We start from the raw sequence: 22,878 nt of genomic DNA on the forward strand, positions 1-22,878 counted from the left end.
TTAACTACCTAAGCCAACTGAAAGCTGTGCAGCTGCCTGTGAGTGCTGGTGAGCATCCAGGGCTGTGAGTTTTGCAGTGTCATGTGATGTTACCACAGTCCAGTTTGAGAGTTCAGTCCATTTTCATGTTTTAAATATATAAATAAAATGTTGCCTTTGTCTGTTATGCTTGCAGTAAAAAGATATATGGAGTACTGCAGCTTTGAAACCTTTATCACACTGTTTTGTTACATTATGATTTCCAAATTGCCCACAATGTGCAGTATGAGAACAGTATTTGAGGTACAGATTTGACAAACATGAGTCCGTGCCTGTTGCCATAAGCGCAGTAACAACTATATTTCAAGTCCTGTGCAATCAGACTCATCATTTGCTTTTTTGATGTTTTCGTCTAAAGTTGGCAAGTTAGTTCAAAGTAAAAAGGGAAAACCCCATATCCTAAAATAACTAGAGAGGGCTATGGAATGTATATTATCTTACCTGGGGGTTTATGGCTATCAAAAACATTGTTTTGTGTATAAATAAACATACACTGCGCTGCTCTTACAACACCAACACTTTATTGCACAGTCCATAAAGCTTTACAGGTTCATTGTCTCTTTAAAAGGGAAATACATTGCAGAGGCTTCTGGTGGCATAAGCTTATAGGGACATGAAACCCATTGTTTTTCTTTCAGGATTCAGATAGAACATTTCATTTTAAATAAAATTATAATTTACTTCTGTTATCAAATCTGCACCATTCCCTTGATATCCTTTGCTGAAGTGGCAGTAATGCACTACTGGGAGCTAGTCAGCCAATCACAAGAGACAAATGGGTGCAGATACCAATCACCAGCTAGCTCCCACTAGTGTAGGATATGTGTGTATTCATTTTCAACAAGGAATACCAAGAGAAAAAGTACATTTAAAAATAGAAGTCAATTTAAAAATATTAAAATAGCATGCTCTATCTGAATCATGCAAGATTAAAGGGACATTAAACACTTTGAGATGGTAATATAAAATTATAAATTGTATATAAAAAACAACTCTGCAATATACTTTCATTATTTATTTTGTCCTCTTTGCCTGTAATTCCATTCTGAAATTGTGAGCTTTTCAGTTCCTGTTAGAAATGGAAGTGCAGAACACTGTTAAATCCAGCACAACCATTGGCTGCACACTCTAATGACCTATTTATAACTGTCTCTAATTGGCCACAGCAGAGAAGGTAACACAAGTTACAACATGGCAGCTCCCAGTGTTTTATAGACACTAAAACTCTACACTTATTTTGTCACTTTTTAAACAACTAATGAAACTTTAAAAAATACATCTACATGTTAGTTATAGACTAATATTTTCTTTGAATGCATCACTCTATCTAGCATGTATTTAGTGTTTAATGTCCCTTTAATTTTGACTTTCCTATCCCTTTAAGTGATATATTTTTAAACAATTAAATTGTTTTTCATTAGAATAGATTTATATTGAACTTCTCTAACAATGAGAATATTTTATTCTAGCCTTTCAAAAATCCAAACCCAATGTTCCATATATATAGTTTTTGGATTTATTGATCCTAAAAAGGAAGTTGATTATAGTATGTTGCTCCTTTTATGAGACCATTACATTTTCTTTGTGAGGTACTGTAATTTACAGATATAATTAAAGGAACACAATACTCAAACTGATGTGCAGATTTCAATTTTAAATGTTATCTCCCTTTAAAGAGAAATCAGGGTTTGTAAACTCTATTCCCCATTTAATATAAATATATATATATATAAATAGTTGGTTCAACCAACTCACTTCACTTTACCAAAACATCTGTATTCCTTTGTTGCAGACCTGATATGCTCTCATATAAACATAAACGTAGCTACTCGGGATTATGTAACTGATCCAGTCAGCAAAACAGAAATCCACTTCTCAGATACATTATTTTGTGTGTGGGGAAACTGGCAATAATCTTTAGAAAAAAATTATCTTGGAAGCAGTATGGTGTTAGCGAAAGGCTCTCCACCCCTGTGAATCTAATAATCAAAAAGGTTTTTTTAAATGTTGTGTGTCCTCATAGTTTTTTGTTGTAAACCACCAATGTTTAGTATCTGAATGTCAGAAACTTGCAAAACAAAACAAAATGATGATGTTTCTGTATTCCTTTCCATAAGGTAGTAATTATTATGTTGGTTGGTAACCTGTTTAAAAAAAAGGTCATTTGGATTAAATGTAAGTATGTGCACAACCATAACTTCACATTTGTGTGAAAATTGTTAGTTCTGCATATTTGTCATGAAAACTCCATTGGCGAAAATGGGTATAAAATATCCACCCCTTATAAGGACAAGAAAGAGGCATTTCATTTTCATAGCACAGCTAAGCCGCCTTCGCAGCGGCTGGTGATCATGCTGCCAATGTCAGTCCAAGTATCCGTGTGAGGGTTATAAACCTCTACAGAGTCAGACGTCACAGGAGCTGAAAAGTTCTGGGTACTGGCTCGTCCCCCTGCTGCATATAGGAGCCCATTTACGCTGACCACAGACACTCCTGCCCTGGGGGCCTTCATAGGAGCAACTTCCACCCACTTCTCCTAAAGTCAAACAGAAAACCAACACATCATTATAAAATACAGATTTCTTAAAGGCAGTGACGACTTACCATGTACAGACATGTGGTTGTGTGTATATGATGTTAGAAACTAGTTTAATTAAATGGTTCATTTTATGCTTGAGACCACATTCACAAAAATCGTTATGGACCACAGAAATACAAACTATTCTTATAAGAGACGGTAAAGTAAACTACTGCAGATTTTCAGGTAATTTCATATCTGTGCATAACTAGAGATTAGTACGTATCCCTGACTAAAGAGTGACTGACTCACAGGGATATTATTGTTTTTATAAATGCATAGTATATGTTCACAATCAAATACTGAATTGCAAAGGAACGGCAAGTAAAATACACGTTTTTAAAGCATCTGCATGTGTCTTTAGCAATCTATGACAACAGCATTTCAACAATGTATAACATTGCTGTAAACATTGTTGCAAACACTGCTGTCAGACGTTTAAAGGCACGTGCACACTCCTGAGCTCACCTAGGATTATTCTAACAAAAAGTATATCAAGAGAAATAAGCCCAATTTGATAATAGAAGAACATTGGAACGTTGTTTAAAACGTCACACTCCCATTCATTTCAGTTTACTTTTGACTTTACTGTCCATTTAATAATAAAAGGATATTCATATCTAGTAGTTTTTGGTTCTGATTTAATAGTCTCAAAATGGGATTTCAGTCAAAAAATATTTTTCAGTGGAATTAACTAGGGAAAATGTAGCACTATTGCTGAGACATTCTAGAAAAATTCAATACCTCCTCAAAAGAGAACTTTTCCACAGTATTAAGTGAATCTTGTCTCTCGTTCCAACCTCCCACAGCATAAAGACAGTCATTTAAAGCAGCAACGCCAAGATATGCCCGGTGGGTACTCATCGGAGGCAGAGCTGTCCAGCGCTTGGCAATCGGATCGTACATCTCAACAGAACAGAGCTCACTCCCCTCATGGTTGATCCCACCAACCACATAGATCAAACCTAAAATAAAACATAATTTATGCTTACCAGATAAATTCCTTTCCTTCCTGGCAGGGAGAGTCCACAACTTCATTCCTTACTGTTGGGAAATACAACACCTGGCCACCAGGAGGAGGCAAAGACACCCCAGCCAAAGGTTTAAATATCCCTCCCACTTCCCATATCCCCCAGTGATTCTGCCAAGGGAACAAGGAAATGTAGGAGAAACATCAGGGTATAAAAAGGTGCGAGAAGACAAAAATATAAAAAGGGAGCCGTCCATCAAAAAAATAAATAAAGGGCGGGGTCGTGGACTCTCCCTGCCAGGAAGGAAAGGAATTTATCTGGTAAGCATACATTTTGTATTAATTCATAAGGCAGGGAGAGTCCACGACTTCATTCCTTACTGTTGGGAAAACTATACCCAAGCTCCAGAGGACACTGAATGAATAACGGGAGGGAACAGAAAAAAGAGGCGGACCCTATTCTGAGGTCATCACAGCCTGCAAAACTGTTCTCCCGAAAGCTGCTCCGAAGCAAACACATCAAACTTGTAAAATTTAGAAAAAGTGTGTAAGGAGGACCAAGTAGCCACCTGGCAACGTTGATCCATTGAAGTTTCGTTCTTAAAAGCCCAAGAGGAAGCCACAGCTCTAGTGGAATGAGCCGTTATCCTCTCAGGAGGCTGTCGTCCCGCTGTCTCATAAGCTAAGCAGATGACACTCCTCAACCAGAAAGATAGAGAATTCGTAGTAGCCTTCTGCCCCTTACGCTTGCCCGTATAGATGACAAACAAAGAGGAAGATTGTTTGAATTTCTTAGTGGCCTGAAGATAGAACTTCAAAGCACGAACCACATCTAGATGTGAAGCAAACATTCCTTCGCTGAAGAAGGATTAGGACACAAGGAAGGAACAACAATTTCTTGATTAATGTTACAATTCAACACCACCTTAGGGAGGAACCCTAGTTTAGTGCGTAAAACCGCCTTATCAGCATGAAAAACCAGATAAGGGGATCACATTGCAAAGCAGAAATCTCAGAAATTCTGCACGCAGAGGCAAAAGTCAACAAAAAAAAAAGAACCTTCCAAGATAACAATTTAATGTCAAAAGTATGCATATGCTCAAATGGAGTCTGCTGCAAAACACTAAGAACAAGATTCAGGCTCCAAGGTGGAGCCCCAGATCTAAACACTGGTCTGATCCTAGTGTTTAACAGAGCCTTTGAATAAAACCGCAAACCTCTTTCTGCTGTAGGTACCGGGACAATTACTCCTAGAGAGGAGAGATCCCGTACGCAACCTAAGAAGGCAGCCCTCTTTTCTGGTCTTGTTGAAAGACTGGCGAGTAGGAATCTGCACCTGAGCGGATGAGATTTGAATCCTATCCTGTATCCTTGAGATACAACCTCCAGGACCCAAGGATCCTGTACATCCTGGAACCAAGCGTCTGAAAAAAGAGACAGTCTGCCCCCTACTCGATCCAATCCAAGATCGGGGGCCGCCCCTTCATGTCGATTTGTTCTCTGTCTGGACTTATTCCAGGAGTGAGCCGGCTTCCAAGTACTCTTGGGCTGCTCGGACTTGGAAGAGGTATGCTGTCGTTGTGACTTGTCAGCACAAAAGGAACGAAAATTAGACAGTTTCCGTCCCTTAGGCCTATTCTTCTTATCCTGCGGTAGAAATGCACCTTTCCCTACGGTAACTGTAGAGATAATGGAGTCCAGCCCTGGACCAAATAAAATCTTCCCCTTGAAGGGAAGAGAAAGGAGTCTGGATTTAAAAGTCATATCCGCAGACCAAGACTTCAACTATAGAGCCCGGCAGGCTAGAACCGCAAAGCCAGCAGCCTTTGCATTTATGCAAATAATCTGCATATTCGCGTCACAGATAAAGGTGTTAGCAATTCTCAGTGCCTTCATTTTCTCCAGAATATCCTGAGGGGAGTCTCTACCTCAATGAGCTCTAACAGAAAGTCGCACCAGTAGGTAGCTGCTCCATCAACCGCGCCTACAGCTGCCGCCAGTTGAAATAAAAACCCTGTATGTTGAAACATCTTCCTCAGAAAAGTTTCCATTTTTTTATCCATAAGCTCTCTAAAAGAAGAACTATCCTCCAGAGGGATAGTAGTATGCTTAGCCAGCGTGAATATAGCGCCATCCACCTTCGGGATGGAGCCCCACAAATCAAATTGAAAGTCATGGACCGGGAATAATTTTTTAAAAGTAGACGAGAGGGAAAAAGAAGTTCCTACTCTTTCCCATTCGTTACTAATAATGTTCACCATCTTAACTGGCACAGATAAAGTCAGAGGGACCTTCCTATCTTCGTAAACCCTGTCTAATTTAGGGATCTTAGGCTCCTCAGGGGGTGTAGCCTCTGGAACCTCTAGAGTAGACAGAACCTCCTTTAATAAAAAACGCAGATGCTCAATTTTAAATCTAAAAGATGGTTCCTCCGCTGAAGGAGGTTTAGTAACTGAAGTCTCTGACTCAGAAAGTTCACCCTCCTAAGCTACAGAGGTTAACTCATCCTCGGATAGCTGGGATATAGTAGCTAAATCCAACAAATATTTAGATGACTCTAGGTCAGGAGAACTATGTTTAACCTATCTCTTGCATTTGTTAGAGCGAGGTAAGGCACTCAGGGCCGCAGACCCCGCCGATTGTAACTGCGGGGTAAAGGCCACTGGAAAAAAAGCCACCTCCAGATGGAGGATTAGTTGAGCCACGGGGAACTGCATGTGGAGCAGGTAATGTAGAAAGGGTAGTAATTTTTCAGGACCCAGATTCCTGAGAAGTAGATAACTCAGAAGAGCTAATAGCGCTATGAGTATTAGCAGGCTTGTCTCCCTTCTTAGACTTTAGAACAGTGTTTAGGCAAATGGAACAAAATTGAGCAGGCGGATAAACCACAGCCTCCTCCCAATATAAACAGGAATTATTAATCAGTGCAAAAGGAGCGGAACCTTTTAATGTAGTATCCGAGTCCTCCATAGCTTTGTATTTTATACCCACAGAAGGACAATCAAAGAGAAACTTTTAGTTAAAAAAGGCACCTTAATCCTCCCAATGGCTGGGGCATTTACCACCTCCTAGACCCAGACAGCTAACAGTGAAAACGTTCTCCTCAGGAGTGATGTCTGCAACAGGATCTTAGGAAATTAAAAAGACCGCACCCGGTCACGTGGTACGTAAGCCAGGACTTCCCTTGCTATGAAAAAGGGTGCCAAGCTAATATGAGCTGCGCAACACTTCAAAAACGAAAGTGAAACCGGTTTGTTTCCAGCCAAAAAAACACACAAATCTATAAGCCTAAAAAACTCTCACATTAAGCAGATATAAATCCCCAAACTGAAGGAAGGGAACACACCCAGGACTATCCAAATCTTCTGACACTTCTCTGCCACCTCCTATAGTGACGAAAGGCAAAGAATGACTGGGGGATAGAGGAAGTGGGAGGGATATTTAAGCCTTTGGCTGAGGTGTCTTTTCCTTCTCCTGGTGGCCAGGTGTTGTATTTCCCAACAGTAAGGAAAGAAGTTGTGAACTCTCCCTGCCTTATGGAAGGAAATACAATTTCATTACAAGACCAGAGACTCATATTTTGCTTTCAAAGATATCAATATATAATGTTAAAGGACCACTAAAATACAGTAACATTGAATAACTAACAAATGCACAATAAAAAGTCAATGTGATGCACTATGAATTTGAAATTAGTAGTAGAATATTTTTTGGCAAATTTCAAACCTAATCCAATCCCCCCCCCTGTGTATCATGTGACAGCCATCAGCCAATCAAAGAATGCATATATGTATATACTGTGCACTTTTGTACATGCTCCGTAGGAGCTAGAGCCTCAGAAAGTGTGTATATAAAAAGACTGTGCACGTTTTGATAATGGAAGTTCATTTAAAAGTTTTTTTTAAAATTGCATACTTTATCATGAAACTTTAATTTTGACTTTAGTGTCCCTTTAAAATTAAACACTTTGAGATGGCAATATAAAATGATAAATCATATATATATATATATATATATATATATATATATATATATATATACATATACACATACACACACACATACATACATATATAAATAAAGTCTGCAATATACTTTCATTAATTATTTTGTCCCCTTTTCCTAAGTGTCCACAAAACAAAACCTATCAATTTTCTTTTTGATGCACTAGGTAAACTTTAATCCTGATTGAATTCAGTACCCACTACAAAATGTTGTCCTATAAAAAAGAGTCTAGAGCTAAATTATGGGCTGAATGCCCTAGCCCCACATTACCAAATTTTTCTGCACGAACCCCTGAGGTAGACCCCAGAATTATTCAATTTAGAAGCTGTAATAGACAAATCCTTACTTGATCCTCAGGTGGTTTGTTAATGGGCCCAACAAAGCCTATATTTTATAAGCAACACTTTCTATTGCCATTGAGAAACACAAAATATATTAAAGGGACACTGAACCCAAATTTTTTTCTTTCATGATTCAGATAAGGCATGACATTTTAAGCAACTTTCTAATTTACTCCTATCATCAAATTTTCTTCATTCTCTTGGTATCTTTATTTGAAATGCAAGAATGTAAGTTAAGATGCCAGCCAATTTTTGGTGAACAACCTAGGTTGTTCTTGCCGATTGGTGGATAAATTAATCCACCAATAAAAATGTGCTGTCCAGAGTTCGGAACATAAAAAAAGCTTAGATGCCTTCTTTTTCAAATAAAGATAGCAAGAGAACGAAGACAAATTGATAATAGGTGTAAATTAGAAAGTTGCTTAAAATTGCATGCTCTATCTGAATCACAAAAGAAAAAAAATTTGGGTTTAGTATCCCTTTAAGAAAAATGGAGCCAAAAGTTATGGATTTTGAAGTCACTAACACACACATCACACATCTTAATGGATTTTATTTAGGAATGAAGTTCTAAAAGACCTAAACATTTACATCAATACTTTTTTCCAATCTCAACAAAATGAGCACATCAATTAGAAAACATTTTATCCCAGCTATTTATCCAACAAAACCTGGAAAAGCAGAGGCTTCTTTCCTGGCAGATTCTGTAATCCACCCAGGTCTCACAATTCCTATCAATGCACTTTTTGTGACTCTACAAACACCTTTCCCACGTCATGCTCCAAACCATGGACTCCCAACAAGAGAAGATCATGTCTTAGAACCCCTTCAGGTAATGTTTCCTTAAAGAAAGCAGACTTGAAATACATGCACAAAACAAAGATCCCATAACGTCATACCAATGGGTTCTACAAACTATTTCAGGCCTTCTTGTTAAGTTCACATCCCCTCCCTCATCTCATTATTGTTATCAGACACAATTCTGATTCATACAATTCTGATTCATCAAGAGATTTCAACTGTTGTCAAAGAAAGCAATAAAAATCTGAAAATTTCAAAAACATTTATACCTAATCAACTTTTTATTGCAAAAAAGAAAACTGGGGGTTTTCCCCTAGCTGTGAATTAAAAATAATGAAATGTCTTTGTAACATCACTATTTCAAAATGGAAGGAATTCAGCTCCTTTGAGAATATCTGTTAGACATTAGGATTGGTTAGACTTTAATTCTAACAGGCGCTTATTTAACTATTGCACTTCTTCCAAATCATTGTTTCTCCGTTTTTACAATTTCATTTTTCTCCCCTTCAGTTTATAATCAACCCATTGGATTTTTACCAAAGTCATAAGACCATTTGTTTCAAGGCTACGCATCAAAAGCATTCGATCATTTACATCAATGATATTTTAATTATAAATGAGGATTCTGTCTCACTACAACATCACTTATCCCTTACAATAGTTCTGTTAGAGAATCTTGGTTTTTACAAAAACAAAGAGAAAACAGAATTTATGCTTACCTGATAAATTACTTTCTCCAACGGTGTGTCCGGTCCACGGCGTCATCCTTTCTTGTGGGAATATCTCTTCCCCAACAGGAAATGGCAAAGAGTCCCAGCAAAGCTGGCCATATAGTCCCTCCTAGGCTCCGCCCACCCCAGTCATTCGACCGACGGACAGGAGGAAAAATATAGGAGAAACCATATGGTACCGTGGTGACTGTAGTTAGAGAAAATAATTCATCAGACCTGATTAAAAAACCAGGGCGGGCCGTGGACCAGACACACCGTTGGAGAAAGTAATTTATCAGGTAAGCATAAATTCTGTTTTCTCCAACATTGGTGTGTCCGGTCCACGGCGTCATCCTTACTTGTGGGAACCAATACCAAAGCTTTAGGACACGGATGAAGGGAGGGAGCAAATCAGGTTACCTAAACGGAAGGCACCACGGCTTGCAAAACCTTTCTCCCAAAAATAGCCTCCGAAGAAGCAAAAGTATCAAATTTGTAAAATTTGGCAAAAGTGTGCAGTGAAGACCAAGTCGCTGCTTTACATATCTGATCAACAGAAGCCTCGTTCTTGAAGGCCCATGTGGAAGCCACAGCCCTAGTGGAGTGAGCTGTGATTCTTTCAGGAGGCTGCCGTCCGGCAGTCTCGTAAGCCAATCGGATGATGCTTTTAAGCCAAAAGGAAAGAGAGGTAGAAGTCGCTTTTTGACCTCTCCTTTTACCAGAATAGACGACAAACAGAGAAGATGTTTGTCTGAAATCTTTTGTAGCTTCTAAATAGAATTTTAGAGCACGGACTACGTCCAAATTGTGTAACAAACGTTCCTTCTTTGAAACTGGATTCGGACACAAAGAAGGTACAACTATCTCCTGGTTAATATTTTTGTTAGAAACAACCTTTGGAAGGAAACCAGGCTTAGTACGCAAAACCACCTTATCTGCATGGAACACCAGATAGGGCGGAGAACACTGCAGAGCAGATAACTCTGAAACTCTTCTAGCAGAAGAAATAGTAACCAAAAACAAAACTTTCCAAGATAACAACTTAATATCTATGGAATGTAAAGGTTCAAACGGAACCCCTTGAAGAACTGAAAGAACTAGATTTAAACTCCAGGGAGGAGTCAAAGGTCTGTAAACAGGCTTGATCCTAACCAGAGCCTGAACAAATGCTTGAACATCTGGCATAGCTGCCAGTCGTTTGTGTAGTAAGACAGATAAAGCAGAAATCTGTCCCTTTAGAGAACTCGCAGATATCTTATGGTAAATCTTTCTAGTTACCGGTTTTCTGGCCTGAACCAGAGTATCAATCACCGAATCTGAAAACCCACGCTTTGATAGAATCAAGCGTTCAATCTCCAAGCCGTCAGCTGGAGGGAGACCAGATTTGGATGTTCGAATGGACCCTGAACAAGAAGGTCCTGTCTCAAAGGTAGCTTCCATGGTGGAATTGATGACATATTCACCAGGTCTGCATACCAAGTCCTGCGTGGCCACGCAGGAGCTATCAAGATCACCGAGACCCTCTCCTGTTTGATCCTGGCTACCAGCCTGGGAATGAGAGGAAACGGTGGGAACACATAAGCTAGGTTGAAGGCCCAAGGCGCTACTAGTGCATCCACTAGAGTCGCCTTGGGATCCCTGGATCTGGACCTGTAGCAAGGAACCTTGAAGTTCTGACGAGACGCCATCAGATCCATGTCTGGAATGCCCCATAATTGAGTCAACTGGGTAAAAATCTCCGGGTGGAGTTCCCACTCCCCCGGATGGAATGTCTGACGACTCCGATAATCCGCTTCCCAGTTTTCCACACCTGGGATGTGGATTGCAGATAGATGGCAGGAGTGATTCTCCGCCCATTGTATTATTTTGGTTACTTCTTTCATCGCCAGGGAACTCCTTGTTCCCCCCTGATGATTGATATACGCAACAGACGTCATGTTGTCTGATTGGAATCTTATGAATCTGGCCTTTGCAAGCTGAGGCCAAGCCCTGAGAGCATTGAATATCGCTCTTAGTTCCAGAATGTTTATCGGGAGAAGAGACTCTTCCTGAGACCACAGTCCCTGAGCTTTCAGGGATTCCCAGACCGCACCCCAGCCCACTAGACTGGCGTCGGTTGTGACAATGACCCACTCTGGTCTGCGGAAGCTCATTCCCTGGGATAGGTGGTCCAGGGATATCCACCAACGGAGTGAATCTCTGGTCTTCTGATCTACTTGAATCACTGGAGACAAATCTGTATAGTCCCCATTCCACTGTTTCAGCATGCACAGTTGTAATGGTCTTAGATGAATTTGCGCAAAAGGAACTATGTCCATTGCTGCAACCATCAACCCTACTACTTCCATGCACTGAGCTATGGAAGGACGTGGAACAGAATGAAGAACTTGACAAGCGCTTAGAAGTTTTGACTTTCTGACATCTGTCAGAAAGATCCTCATTTCTAAGGAATCTATTATTGTTCCCAGGAAGGGAACTCTTGTTGACGGAGACAGAGAACTTTTTTCTATGTTCACCTTCCATCCATGAGATCTGAGAAAGGCCAGAACGATGTCTGTATGAGCCTTTGCTTTTGAAAGGGACGACGCTTGTATTAGAATGTCGTCCAAGTATGGTACTACTGCAATGCCCCTCTGTCTTAGAACCTCTAGAAGGGACCCGAGTACCTTTGTGAAAATCCTTGGAGCAGTGGCTAATCCGAATGGGAGGGCCACAAACTGGTAATGTTTGTCCAGAAAGGCGAACCTTAGGAACTGATGATGTTCTTTGTGGATAGGAATATGTAGGTACGCATCCTTTAGATCCACGGTAGTCATAAATTGACCTTCCTGGATAGTGGGTAGAATCGTTCGAATGGTTTCCATTTTGAACGATGGTACCCTGAGAAATTTGTTTAGGATCTTTAAATCCAGAATTGGTCTGAAGGTTCCCTCTTTTTTGGGAACTACGAACAGATTTGAGTAAAATCCCATTCCTTGTTCCTTCATTGGAACTGGGTGTATCACTCCCATCTTTAGAAGGTCTTCTACACAATGTAAGAACGCCTGTCTCTTTATTTGGTTTGAGGATAAGTGAGACATGTGGAACCTTCCCCTTGGGGGTAGTTCCTTGAATTCCAGAAGATAACCCTGAGAAACTATTTCTAGCGTCCAGGGATCCTGAACATCTCTTGCCCAAGCCTGAGCAAAGAGAGAGAGTCTGACCCCCACTAGATCCGGTCCCGGATCGGGGGCTACTCCTTCATGCTGTTTTGTTAGCGGTAGCAGGCTTCTTGGTCTGCTTACCCTTGTTCCAGCCTTGCATCGGTTTCCAGGCTGGTTTGGACTGTGAGGCATTACCCTCTTGCTTAGAGGATGCAGAATTAGAGGCCGGAAATTACGAAAGGAACGAAAATTAGACTTATTCTTGGCCTTGAAAGGCCTATCTTGTGGGAGGGTGTGGCCCTTTCCCCCAGTGATGTCTGAGATAATCTCTTTTAATTCTGGTCCAAAGAGAGTTTTACCCTTGAAGGGGATGTTAAGCAATTTTGTCTTGGATGATACATCCGCTGACCAAGACTTTAGCCAAAGCGCTCTGCGCGCCACAATTGCAAACCCTGAATTTTTCGCCGCTAATCTAGCTAATTGCAAAGCGGCATCTAAAATAAAAGAGTTAGCCAACTTAGCCAAGTGCGTGAAATCTGTCCATAACCTCCTCATATGGAGTCTCTCTACTGAGCGACTTTTCTAGTTCCTCGAACCAGAACCACGCTGCTGTAGTGACAGGAACAATGCACGAAATGGGTTGTAGAAGGTAACCTTGCTGTACAAAAATCTTTTTAAGCAAACCTTCCAATTTTGTATCCATAGGATCTTTGAAAGCACAACTATCTTCGATAGGAATAGTAGTGCGCTTGTTTAGAGTAGAAATTGCCCCCTCGACCTTAGGGACTGTCTGCCATAAGTCCTTTCTGGGGTCGACCATAGGAAATCATTTCTTAAATATAGGAGGGGGAACAAAAAGGTATGCCGGGCTTCTCCCACTCCTTATTCACTATGTCCGCCACCCGCTTGGGTATAGGAAAAGCGTCTGGGTGCACCGGAACCTCTAGGAACTTGTCCATCTTGCATAATTTTTCTGGAATGACCAAGTTGTCACAATCATCCAGAGTAGATAACACCTCCTTAAGCAGTGCGCGGAGATGTTCTAATTTAAATGTCACAACATCAGGTTCAGCCTGTTGAGAAATTTTTCCTGAATCTGAAATTTCCCCATCTGACAAAACCTCCCTCATGGCCCCTTCAGATTGGTGTGAGGGTATGACAGAACAATTATCATCAGCGCCCTCCTGCTCTTCAGTGTTTAAAACAGAGCAATCGCGCTTTCTCTGATATGCAGGCATTTTGGATAAAATATTTGCTATGGAGTTATCCATTACAGCCGTCAATTGTTGTATGGTAATAAGCATTGGCGCGCTAGAAGTACTAGGGGCCTCCTGCGTGGGCAAAACTGGTGTAGACACAGAAGGAGATGATGTAGAACCATGTCTACTCCCTTCATCTGAAGAATCATCTTGGGCAATTTCATTATTTGTGGCAGTACTGTCCTTACTTTGTTTGGACGCTATTGCACAATTATCACACAATTTTGAAGGGGGAGACACATTGGCTTTCATACATATAGAACATAGCTTATCTGAAGGCACAGACATGTTAAACAGGCTTAAACTTGTCAATAAAGCACAAAAACCGTTTTAAAACAAAACCGTTACTGTCTCTTTAAATTTTAAACAGAGCACACTTTATTACTGAATATGTGAAAATATATGAAGGAATTGTTCAAAATTTACCAAAATTTCACCACAATGTCTTAAAGCATTAAAAGTATTGCACACCAATTTTCAGAGCTTTAACCCTTAAAATAACGAAACCGGAGCCGGTTACAGATTTAACCCCTATACAGTCCCAGCTACAGCCTTTGCTGTGACTTTACCAAGCCCAGAGGGGAATACGATACCAAATGACGCCTTCTAGGAACTTTTCCAACTACTCTCAGGTCCTCACACATGCATCTGCATGTCTTGTACTCAAAAACAACTGCGCAGTAAAGGCGCGAAAATGAGGCTCAGCCTACAACTGGGAAGGCCCTTCCTGACTGGAAAAGGTGTCTAACATAGTGCCTGACGTTAAAAAACGTTCCCCAAGTTTATAAATGTGAATTATCAGCATAAACATGTATAAAATGTCCAAATAAAGCAATCGATTTAGCCCATAAAAGTGTCTACCAGTTTTATAGCCCATATTAAGCACTTTATTCTGTTTGAGACTAAGAAAATGGCTTACCGGTCCCCATTAGGGGAAATGACAGCCTTCCAGCATTACACAGTCTTGTTAGAAATATGTCTAGTCATACCTTAAGCAGAAAAGTCTGCTAACTGTTTCCCCCAACTGAAGTTACTTCATCTCAACAGTCCTATGTGGAAACAGCAATCGATTTTAGTTACTGTCTGCTAAAATCATCTTCCTCTCACAAACAGAAATCTTCATCTTTTTCTGTTTCAGAGTAAATAGTACATACCAGCACTATTTTAAAATAACAAACTCTTGATAGTAGAATAAAAAAAAACTACAACTAAACACCACAGACTCTTAACCATCTCCGTGGAGATGTTGCCTGTGCAACGGCAAAGAGAATGACTGGGGTGGGCGGAGCCTAGGAGGGACTATATGGCCAGCTTTGCTGGGACTCTTTGCCATTTCCTGTTGGGGAAGAGATATTCCCACAAGTAAGGATGACGCCGTGGACCGGACACACCAATGTTGGAGAAATACAGTTTAACCCCTTTTTAAACTCTCACTTTCCTTGGGTTTTAAATCAGTTAAACCTCCACACTCAATTTGTCAAGAAGGAAATCTGATCTACCCTTTCCAAACCCTCAATCCTTATCAGGACGATAGTATGAATAGTAGGTCTGCTGTCATATTCTATTCAAGCTATTTTCCCAGCCCCTCTCCAGTATCGGGAATTAGATTTCTCCTTTACAAAAAAGGTTTTTCATTTGCTTATTCCATTCAGTTATCAGTGGAAGTCATTCAAGAACTTTTCTTGTGGCTTTAACATATGGAATGCGTGGAGCAGGAGCTCTGGATTTAGTTATTGAGTCCAACACAAGTTAGGCGGGATGGGGATCTCGTTGCAAATATTATTACAAGAGGCAAGTGGACTTCTGTAAAGAAACATTTACATAGCAACTACTTGGAGCACCTTGTCTGTTCTTTCACAGTGGAAAGTTTCACAACCAATTCTTCCCCTGTACCCATTCTACTACGGATGGATAATATCTGAACTGTCTTGGAGGAACCAAGACAATAGATCTATTAAACTTTACCAAAGACTTTTTACACATTTGTTTAAACAGAAAGCAGAATATATTTCTGGCCTCTCCAACAAAGTAGTGGACTGGGGTTATCGATATCTGAAAGACTCCAGCAACTGGAAGTTAAAACAGAAACATTATTATCCAGTCTCTCAGATGCCCTTTCTCAAAATATATCTTGGCGTTTCGTTGAAATTACCAACTCAAGTCTTACTTAATTTGGTACCCAGATCCCAAGAAAACAGCAATTGATGCCTTTCTTCAGTCTTGGCCACTTTTTTATGATTCCCAGATTGATACCGATAACCAAATTGCATTTACTTCTTTCCCTAATTCTAGAAACTCCATTATGGCCATTACAACGTTGGTATCCATCTCTTCTCAAATTTTCATTCAAATCTCCAATTGTTCTTCTGACTGTTCCCTCTCTGAACCTGATTGTGTGGACTACTTCAGGCTGTTACAGGATCTTGGTCTGACGAGCAATTTTGTTATCAGCTAAAATCCTTATCCAAGAATCTTCAGCTAAGCTCTGTAAATGCTATTTGGCCACATGGTTTTGCTGGTGTCCTGAACAACATGTAGATCCCATTTCATGTTATGTCTCTCATATAATGGATTTACTTAGTTTTTGATTCAGGTCTATGTTACAGGTTCATCAATGTTGTTTAGTCCACACCATAATTAATCAATTTACAATAGAGAAGAACCCTCAAGTCTATAAAGTTATGAAAGCTATTTATTGCAAACCTAAATACTTGTCCTTTTGGGATGTCCAATTGGTCTTTAACCTTTTCAAAGGCTGGGATTGTAATACTTCTCTTTCTGTAAAACAACTTTTAGCTAAGTTAGCTATCTTACTAAGCCTTGTTTTTTTCAGATATTAGGGCATTGGGTGTAGACTCTAGAACTTTTATAACCAAAGGTGTTATGTCATTACTCAGTGAACTAAATCTAACTCTTCCTCTTATTTCTATCCTTATATTTACTTCAAGCCTCTTTTATTTTTATAACATTTTATTTTAAACCAGTAAAATATGAGTCTCTGGTCTTGTAGTTTGGATTATCCTAATTTTGTGACAGTATAATCAGTTTTAATACCAACGAGCGTACACGTATTCCAATTAATAGTCATTTTCAATACAAATATTAAGTATATTGTTTGACTCCCTGCAAAATGTCTTGTGGAATAAACTAACAATGTAAAATTGTAATGCTACATTGTATAAATAATAATTTCTTACCTTGTCTTTCACAGCAAGCGAAATAGTATCTTGGCACTGGCATGCTGCCGACAATCTGCCAAGCATTCTCCTCTGGAGAGTAACGCTCAATGCCATTTCCGATCTCCGCCCCAATACAGCCACCTGCAGGTAAAGAAACATAATGTATATTATGTCATGGTGTGAGTTGGAACATTACCAACATGCTCCTTATTATCAGTTAAAGGGAACAAACACTCAAAAATGAATTCCACATGAATGTGTTTGTTTTTAAAATATTTTTTTCTGATAAACATGTATTAGCAAAAAATGCTTCTAGTAACGGTTTATAACTGTTTTAGCAATGCGTTTTACATACTACTTCTGCTCCCTCATTCAAACACTGCACCTGCTCAGGAACCCTATAATGAGATGTATTTGTCATTATTGAAAATAGAGGTATTAGACAACATTTCTAGTGTAAGCTTTATTTGTGGGTTTTGTTATATGTAAGGAAATGACTTACTGTCTTTATTTTTCATTGATGTTATATTCATTGTAATGAATGTTATCTTTGCCTCAATAAAAAGAAAAATAATTAAAAAAGCTATCACTGAAGCAGCCACAACTTACATTAGACACATTTTTACTAATACAAATGTAATGCAAAAACACTTACATTCAGATATGAAATGCCGTCATGTTTCGATTTTAAAGTGAATGTAAACCTTCATGAATCAGTGCCCGGTTTTTAAAAATAATATTAAAAACAGGGGAACTTTCATTCATGAAAGTTTATATTGCAGCATAGTTTTACAAATACTTACCTTTCTCATGAGCAAAACCGGATCGCAGATCCTCCGCCCGCAGTTCCTCTGTACTTACGTCACTATTGACTAAACCAGCTTGCTCCAATCATGGCTTCCCCCCCAGAGCGTCCATCTGGTGAGGCCACGCTGTGATTGGAGGAAGCCGGTTTCGTCATTGCTGTATGTTGTAAGTACAGCAGAAGAAGCAGGCGGGGGATCGGCGATCCGGCTTTGCTCAAGAGAAAGGTATTTGTAAAACTACGCTGCAATGTAAACTTTCATGAATGAAAGAGCCTGTTTTTAATATTATTTTTAAAAAACGGGCACTCATTCATGCAAATTTACATTCACTTTAAGCTTTATGTCCCTTTAATAGAATCAAGGTTATTTATTTTTACAAAGGTAATCTCTGTTTCTTACTGTGTTTTTCATTGTAACCATGACCTTGTAATCTGTGATATTACACTCTAGGATACATACAAATGTATTTGAGTACAAAATAAAATAATTACCCAGAGCATATATGGCCCCGTGGCAGGCGCAGACTCCGAGACCACAGCGCGGCTGGTTCATAGAAGACACAGCTGACCACTGCTTAGTCACAGGGTCATAGCATTCCACACAGTCAAAGATCATCGACTCCTTCTCACCTTAAAATCACATTAATTTACAGAGCATCAGACTATAATCATATGAATCTACATATCTAAATGTTTGTAATATTTTTAGCACATCCTTACAATTATTATTATGTTCTTTTATGTTAGATAAAGTACAAACAAATTCCATCATGCATATTAAAAAGCACTTTTTAAATTTTATTTTTTTGGCATAAAAAAAAGGTTAAGTTAAAATTGTTTATTTGGATTTAGGGGGAAAGTTTACTCTTAATTTTTCTTCCCTTCAATTTGTTCCCAAGGATCATTTTTACCTGCTGGTGTGTATTAAATTGTTAAATATGTACAAAAAGGTAGCGCAATACGTTGCTTGTTCCAAATTCCTCTGTTAAAAGTAATCACTCCCAAATGCAAATATTAGAATTATTTACACAAAATGTATTTAGGATTACAATCGGTAAAATTAAATTTATCACAAGTAGACACCGGTGTCCTAAAAACATAGGATTACAAATAATAAAATGTTTAAACTATAACAGGTTTATATTCCTAGTCTCAAAAACCAGACGAATATATACAATCCGTATAGCTAATCGCGTGCTATTTACATATGTGATCTGTATTCATATGTATTCCACATATAGCAGTCTTTCCTCAATATAACAGTGAAGGAATTATAAAGTGTCTTAGAGCTGGATGGTTTGAGATGGAGCGGCAATGTTATTATGTTGCAAACAGCGTTTGCTGGCAAAGGTTACCTTGTTTGCTTGTATCTTCTTGATCCCCCGTGATGTGCTATTACTCATGTGGTGGATTGCGAAGCTCAGTTGTTTCTGCTTTCATCTGATGGTGGTTGCGATCCTTCTTTGTTTGTAGGCAGTGCACTGCTTCGGTGGTCTTTTCTTTTCTGATGTGGTAAAGTTACTGTAAACTTTGCAGATTGTGCGTCAGTGGTGTATTCTGCTGGTAGGGTGTTCGATGTGTAGTCCCTATGCTGGGTCCATACAGCAGAAAATGCTTGCTGTCTGTTAGACCGGAGCAGCCTGAGACCACCGAAGCAGTGCACTTTATAATCCCTTCACTGTTATATTGAGGAAAGACTGCTATATGTGGAATACATATTAACGTTAAGGCTACAGATCACATATGTAAATAGCACGCAATTAGCTATACGGGTTGTATATATACGTCTGGTTTTTGAGACTAGGAATATAAACCTGTTATAGTTTAAACATTTTATTGTTTGTAATCCTATGTTTTTAGGACACCGGTGTCTACTTGTGATATATGAATTTTACCAATTGTAATCCTAAATACAGGGAGTGCAGAATTATTAGGCAAGTTGTATTTTTGAGGATTAATTTTATTATTGAACAACAACCATGTTCTCAATTAACCCAAAAAACTCATTAATATCAAAGCTGAATAGTTTTGGAAGTAGTTTTTAGTTTGTTTTTAGTTATAGCTATTTTAGGGGGATATCTGTGTGTGCAGGTGACTATTACTGTGCATAATTATTAGGCAACTTAACAAAAAACAAATATATACCCATTTCAATTATTTATTTTTACCAGTGAAACCAATATAACATCTCAACATTCACAAATATACATTTCTGACATTCAAAAACAAAACAAAAACAAATCAGTGACCAATATAGCCACCTTTCTTTGCAAGGACACTCAAAAGCCTGCCATCCATGGATTCTGTCAGTGTTTTGATCTGTTCACCATCAACATTGCGTGCAGCAGCAACCACAGCCTCCCAGACACTGTTCAGAGAGGTGTACTGTTTTCCCTCCTTGTAAATCTCACATTTGATGATGGACCACAGGTTCTCAATGGGGTTCAGATCAGGTGAACAAGGAGGCCATGTCATTAGATTTTCTTCTTTTATACCCTTTCTTGCCAGCCATGCTGTGGAGTACTTGGACGCGTGTGATGGAGCATTGTCCTGCATGAAAATCATGTTTTTCTTGAAGGATGCAGACTTCTTCCTGTACCACTGCTTGAAGAAGGTGTCTTCCAGAAACTGGCAGTAGGACTGGGAGTTGAGCTTGACTCCATCCTCAACCCGAAAAGGCCCCACAAGCTCATCTTTGATGATACCAGCCCAAACCAGTACTCCACCTCCACCTTGCTGGCGTCTGAGTCGGACTGGAGCTCTCTGCCCTTTACCAATCCAGCCACGGGCCCATCCATCGTGCCCATCAAGACTCACTCTCATTTCATCAGTCCATAAAACCTTAGAAAAATCAGTCTTGAGATATTTCTTGGCCCAGTCTTGACGTTTCAGCTTGTGTGTCTTGTTCAGTGGTGGTCGTCTTTCAGCCTTTCTTACCTTGGCCATGTCTCTGAGTATTGCACACCTTGTGCTTTTGAGCACTCCAGTGATGTTGCAGCTCTGAAATATGGCCAAACTGGTGGCAAGTGGCATCTTGGCAGCTGCACGCTTGACTTTTCTCAGTTCATGGGCAGTTATTTTGCGCCTTGGTTTTTCCACACACTTCTTGCGACCCTGTTGACTATTTTGAATGAAACGCTTGATTGTTCGATGATCACGCTTCAGAAGCTTTGCAATTTTAAGAGTGCTGCATCCCTCTGCAAGATATCTCACTATTTTTGACTTTTCTGAGCCTGTCAAGTCCTTCTTTTGACCCATTTTGCCAAAGGAAAGGAAGTTGCCTAATAATTATGCACACCTGATATAGGGTGTTGATGTCATTAGACCACACCCCTTCTCATTACAGAGATGCACATCACCTAATATGCTTAATTGGTAGTAGGCTTTCAAGCCTATACAGCTTGGAGTAAGACAACATGCATAAAGAGGATGATGTGGTCAAAATACTCATTTGCCTAATAATTCTGCACTCCCTGTACATTTTGTGTAAATATTTCTAATATTTGCATTTGGAAGTGATTACTTTTAAAAGAGGAATTTGGAACAAGCAACGTATTGCGCCACCTTTTTGTATATTTTTAGCTTTGAAACTTTTTGGGAAAAATAGTTTTTTCAAGGTAGGCTAAGTTCCTTTTCTCTCTCCAGGACGGATATACCATTTAGTGTTTTTAACTTTGTATTAAAAGGGACACTGGACCCAATTTTTTTCTTTCGGGCTTCAGATAGAGCATGCAATTTTAAGCAACTTTCTAATTTACTCCTATTATCAATTTTCCTTCGTTCTCTTGCTATCTTTATTTAAGAAAGAAGGCATCTAAGCTATTTTTTGGTTCAGTACTCTGGACAACACTTTTGGTGGGTGAATTTATCCACCAATCAGCAAGAACAACCCAGGTTGTTCACCAAAAATGGGCCGGCATCTAAACTTACATTCCTGCATTTTAAATAAAAAGATACCAAGAGAATGAAGAAAATTTGATAGGCTATTAACAAACTGTATAAACAGTCAGCAGATGAAAATAAACTCTCAGTAGGAGGTAGGATAAATAAAGTAATAAAATGTTAATTCCCCATTGTTCTATCTAAGTAATGAGATTTGGTATGCAAAAAGATAGCGATAAGGAAGCATTTGTGTGTACAAAAAGTGATAAAAAAGCAGATGTAAATTCACAGTGTAAATTTACTATCTTGTACTATTTTCTCTTTCAGTTTTAAAAATAAAGTTTTTTTTTAAAAAAAAACATACAGGTATTTAATAAAAATAAATAAAAACAAAAACTGTGCACGAACTTTCGCTTACAAATAAAAATTAAAAATGACTGCAAGGCAAATGCATAGTTAATAGATGTTGTTACCAAGCTGTGTTAGTGATATTATTATGTGGCATAGAATTGCTCAGTAATTGTAAACCATTTTTTAAGCGTATACCTCCAATTACGTAGATCATCCCCTCCAATACAGCCACGCTCATCCCACTGCGAGCCTGATGCAGAGAGGAGACTGTGCTCCAATACTGGGTGAAGGTATCAAAACGTTCCACACAACTCAGAGCTCGGCTGTCACTCCAGCGGCCGCCTTGTAGCCGAGTGTAACCACCTGAGGACAAGAAAGAATCATGCAGGACTAGAATGATGCACAGAGGGATAATATGCATGCTCAGTCATCTCTAAATAGTAGTGTTATATTATCAGACTAACAAATGTTAATTACATTTAAAAGGGACTATGTCACTCTGCACAGCAATGTAAACTTGCTCATTTATGAAGAACGAGAACTACGTTCTTATACCAATACTAAGAATATTCTCAAAAGTTCCTGAAAGGTTTTAAGTATCACCTGCAAGGGAAAATGTACTAAGGCAAACAACTCATAAGAATTATTTGTATTCAAAGCAGCTGCAGGAACACACTTTTTAAATGGGCTGATCTCTCTCACTCCCACCTACACTAAGAGGTTAATTTCCTTTCCTGTATTTTGTTTACATAGCTTTTCGTTAGCCAATGCTGTATTACATTTACAGGCAAAATTAGTTAATTCATATAACAAAA

At 39.1% G+C, this 22,878-nt stretch overlaps 1 protein-coding gene across 1 annotated transcript in view; it reads right to left on the reverse strand.

Moving 5' to 3' along the window:
* Window positions 1-538: 538 nt before the first annotated feature.
* Window positions 539-22,878, reverse strand: part of IPP (intracisternal A particle-promoted polypeptide) — a 36,424-nt gene continuing 14,084 nt past the window's right edge. The window contains exons 5-9 of the mRNA XM_053693583.1: window positions 22,259-22,426; window positions 18,323-18,460; window positions 17,044-17,166; window positions 3,362-3,582; window positions 539-2,575 (exon numbers count right to left, since the gene is read on the reverse strand). Of these exons, the coding sequence (XP_053549558.1) occupies window positions 2,351-2,575; window positions 3,362-3,582; window positions 17,044-17,166; window positions 18,323-18,460; window positions 22,259-22,426 (875 nt within the window). The 3' untranslated portion in view covers window positions 539-2,350. The remainder of the gene's footprint in view (window positions 2,576-3,361; window positions 3,583-17,043; window positions 17,167-18,322; window positions 18,461-22,258; window positions 22,427-22,878) is intronic.

The sequence above is a fragment of the Bombina bombina genome, chromosome 10, assembly GCF_027579735.1.
Source record: "Bombina bombina isolate aBomBom1 chromosome 10, aBomBom1.pri, whole genome shotgun sequence".
Lineage (NCBI taxonomy): Eukaryota > Metazoa > Chordata > Amphibia > Anura > Bombinatoridae > Bombina > Bombina bombina.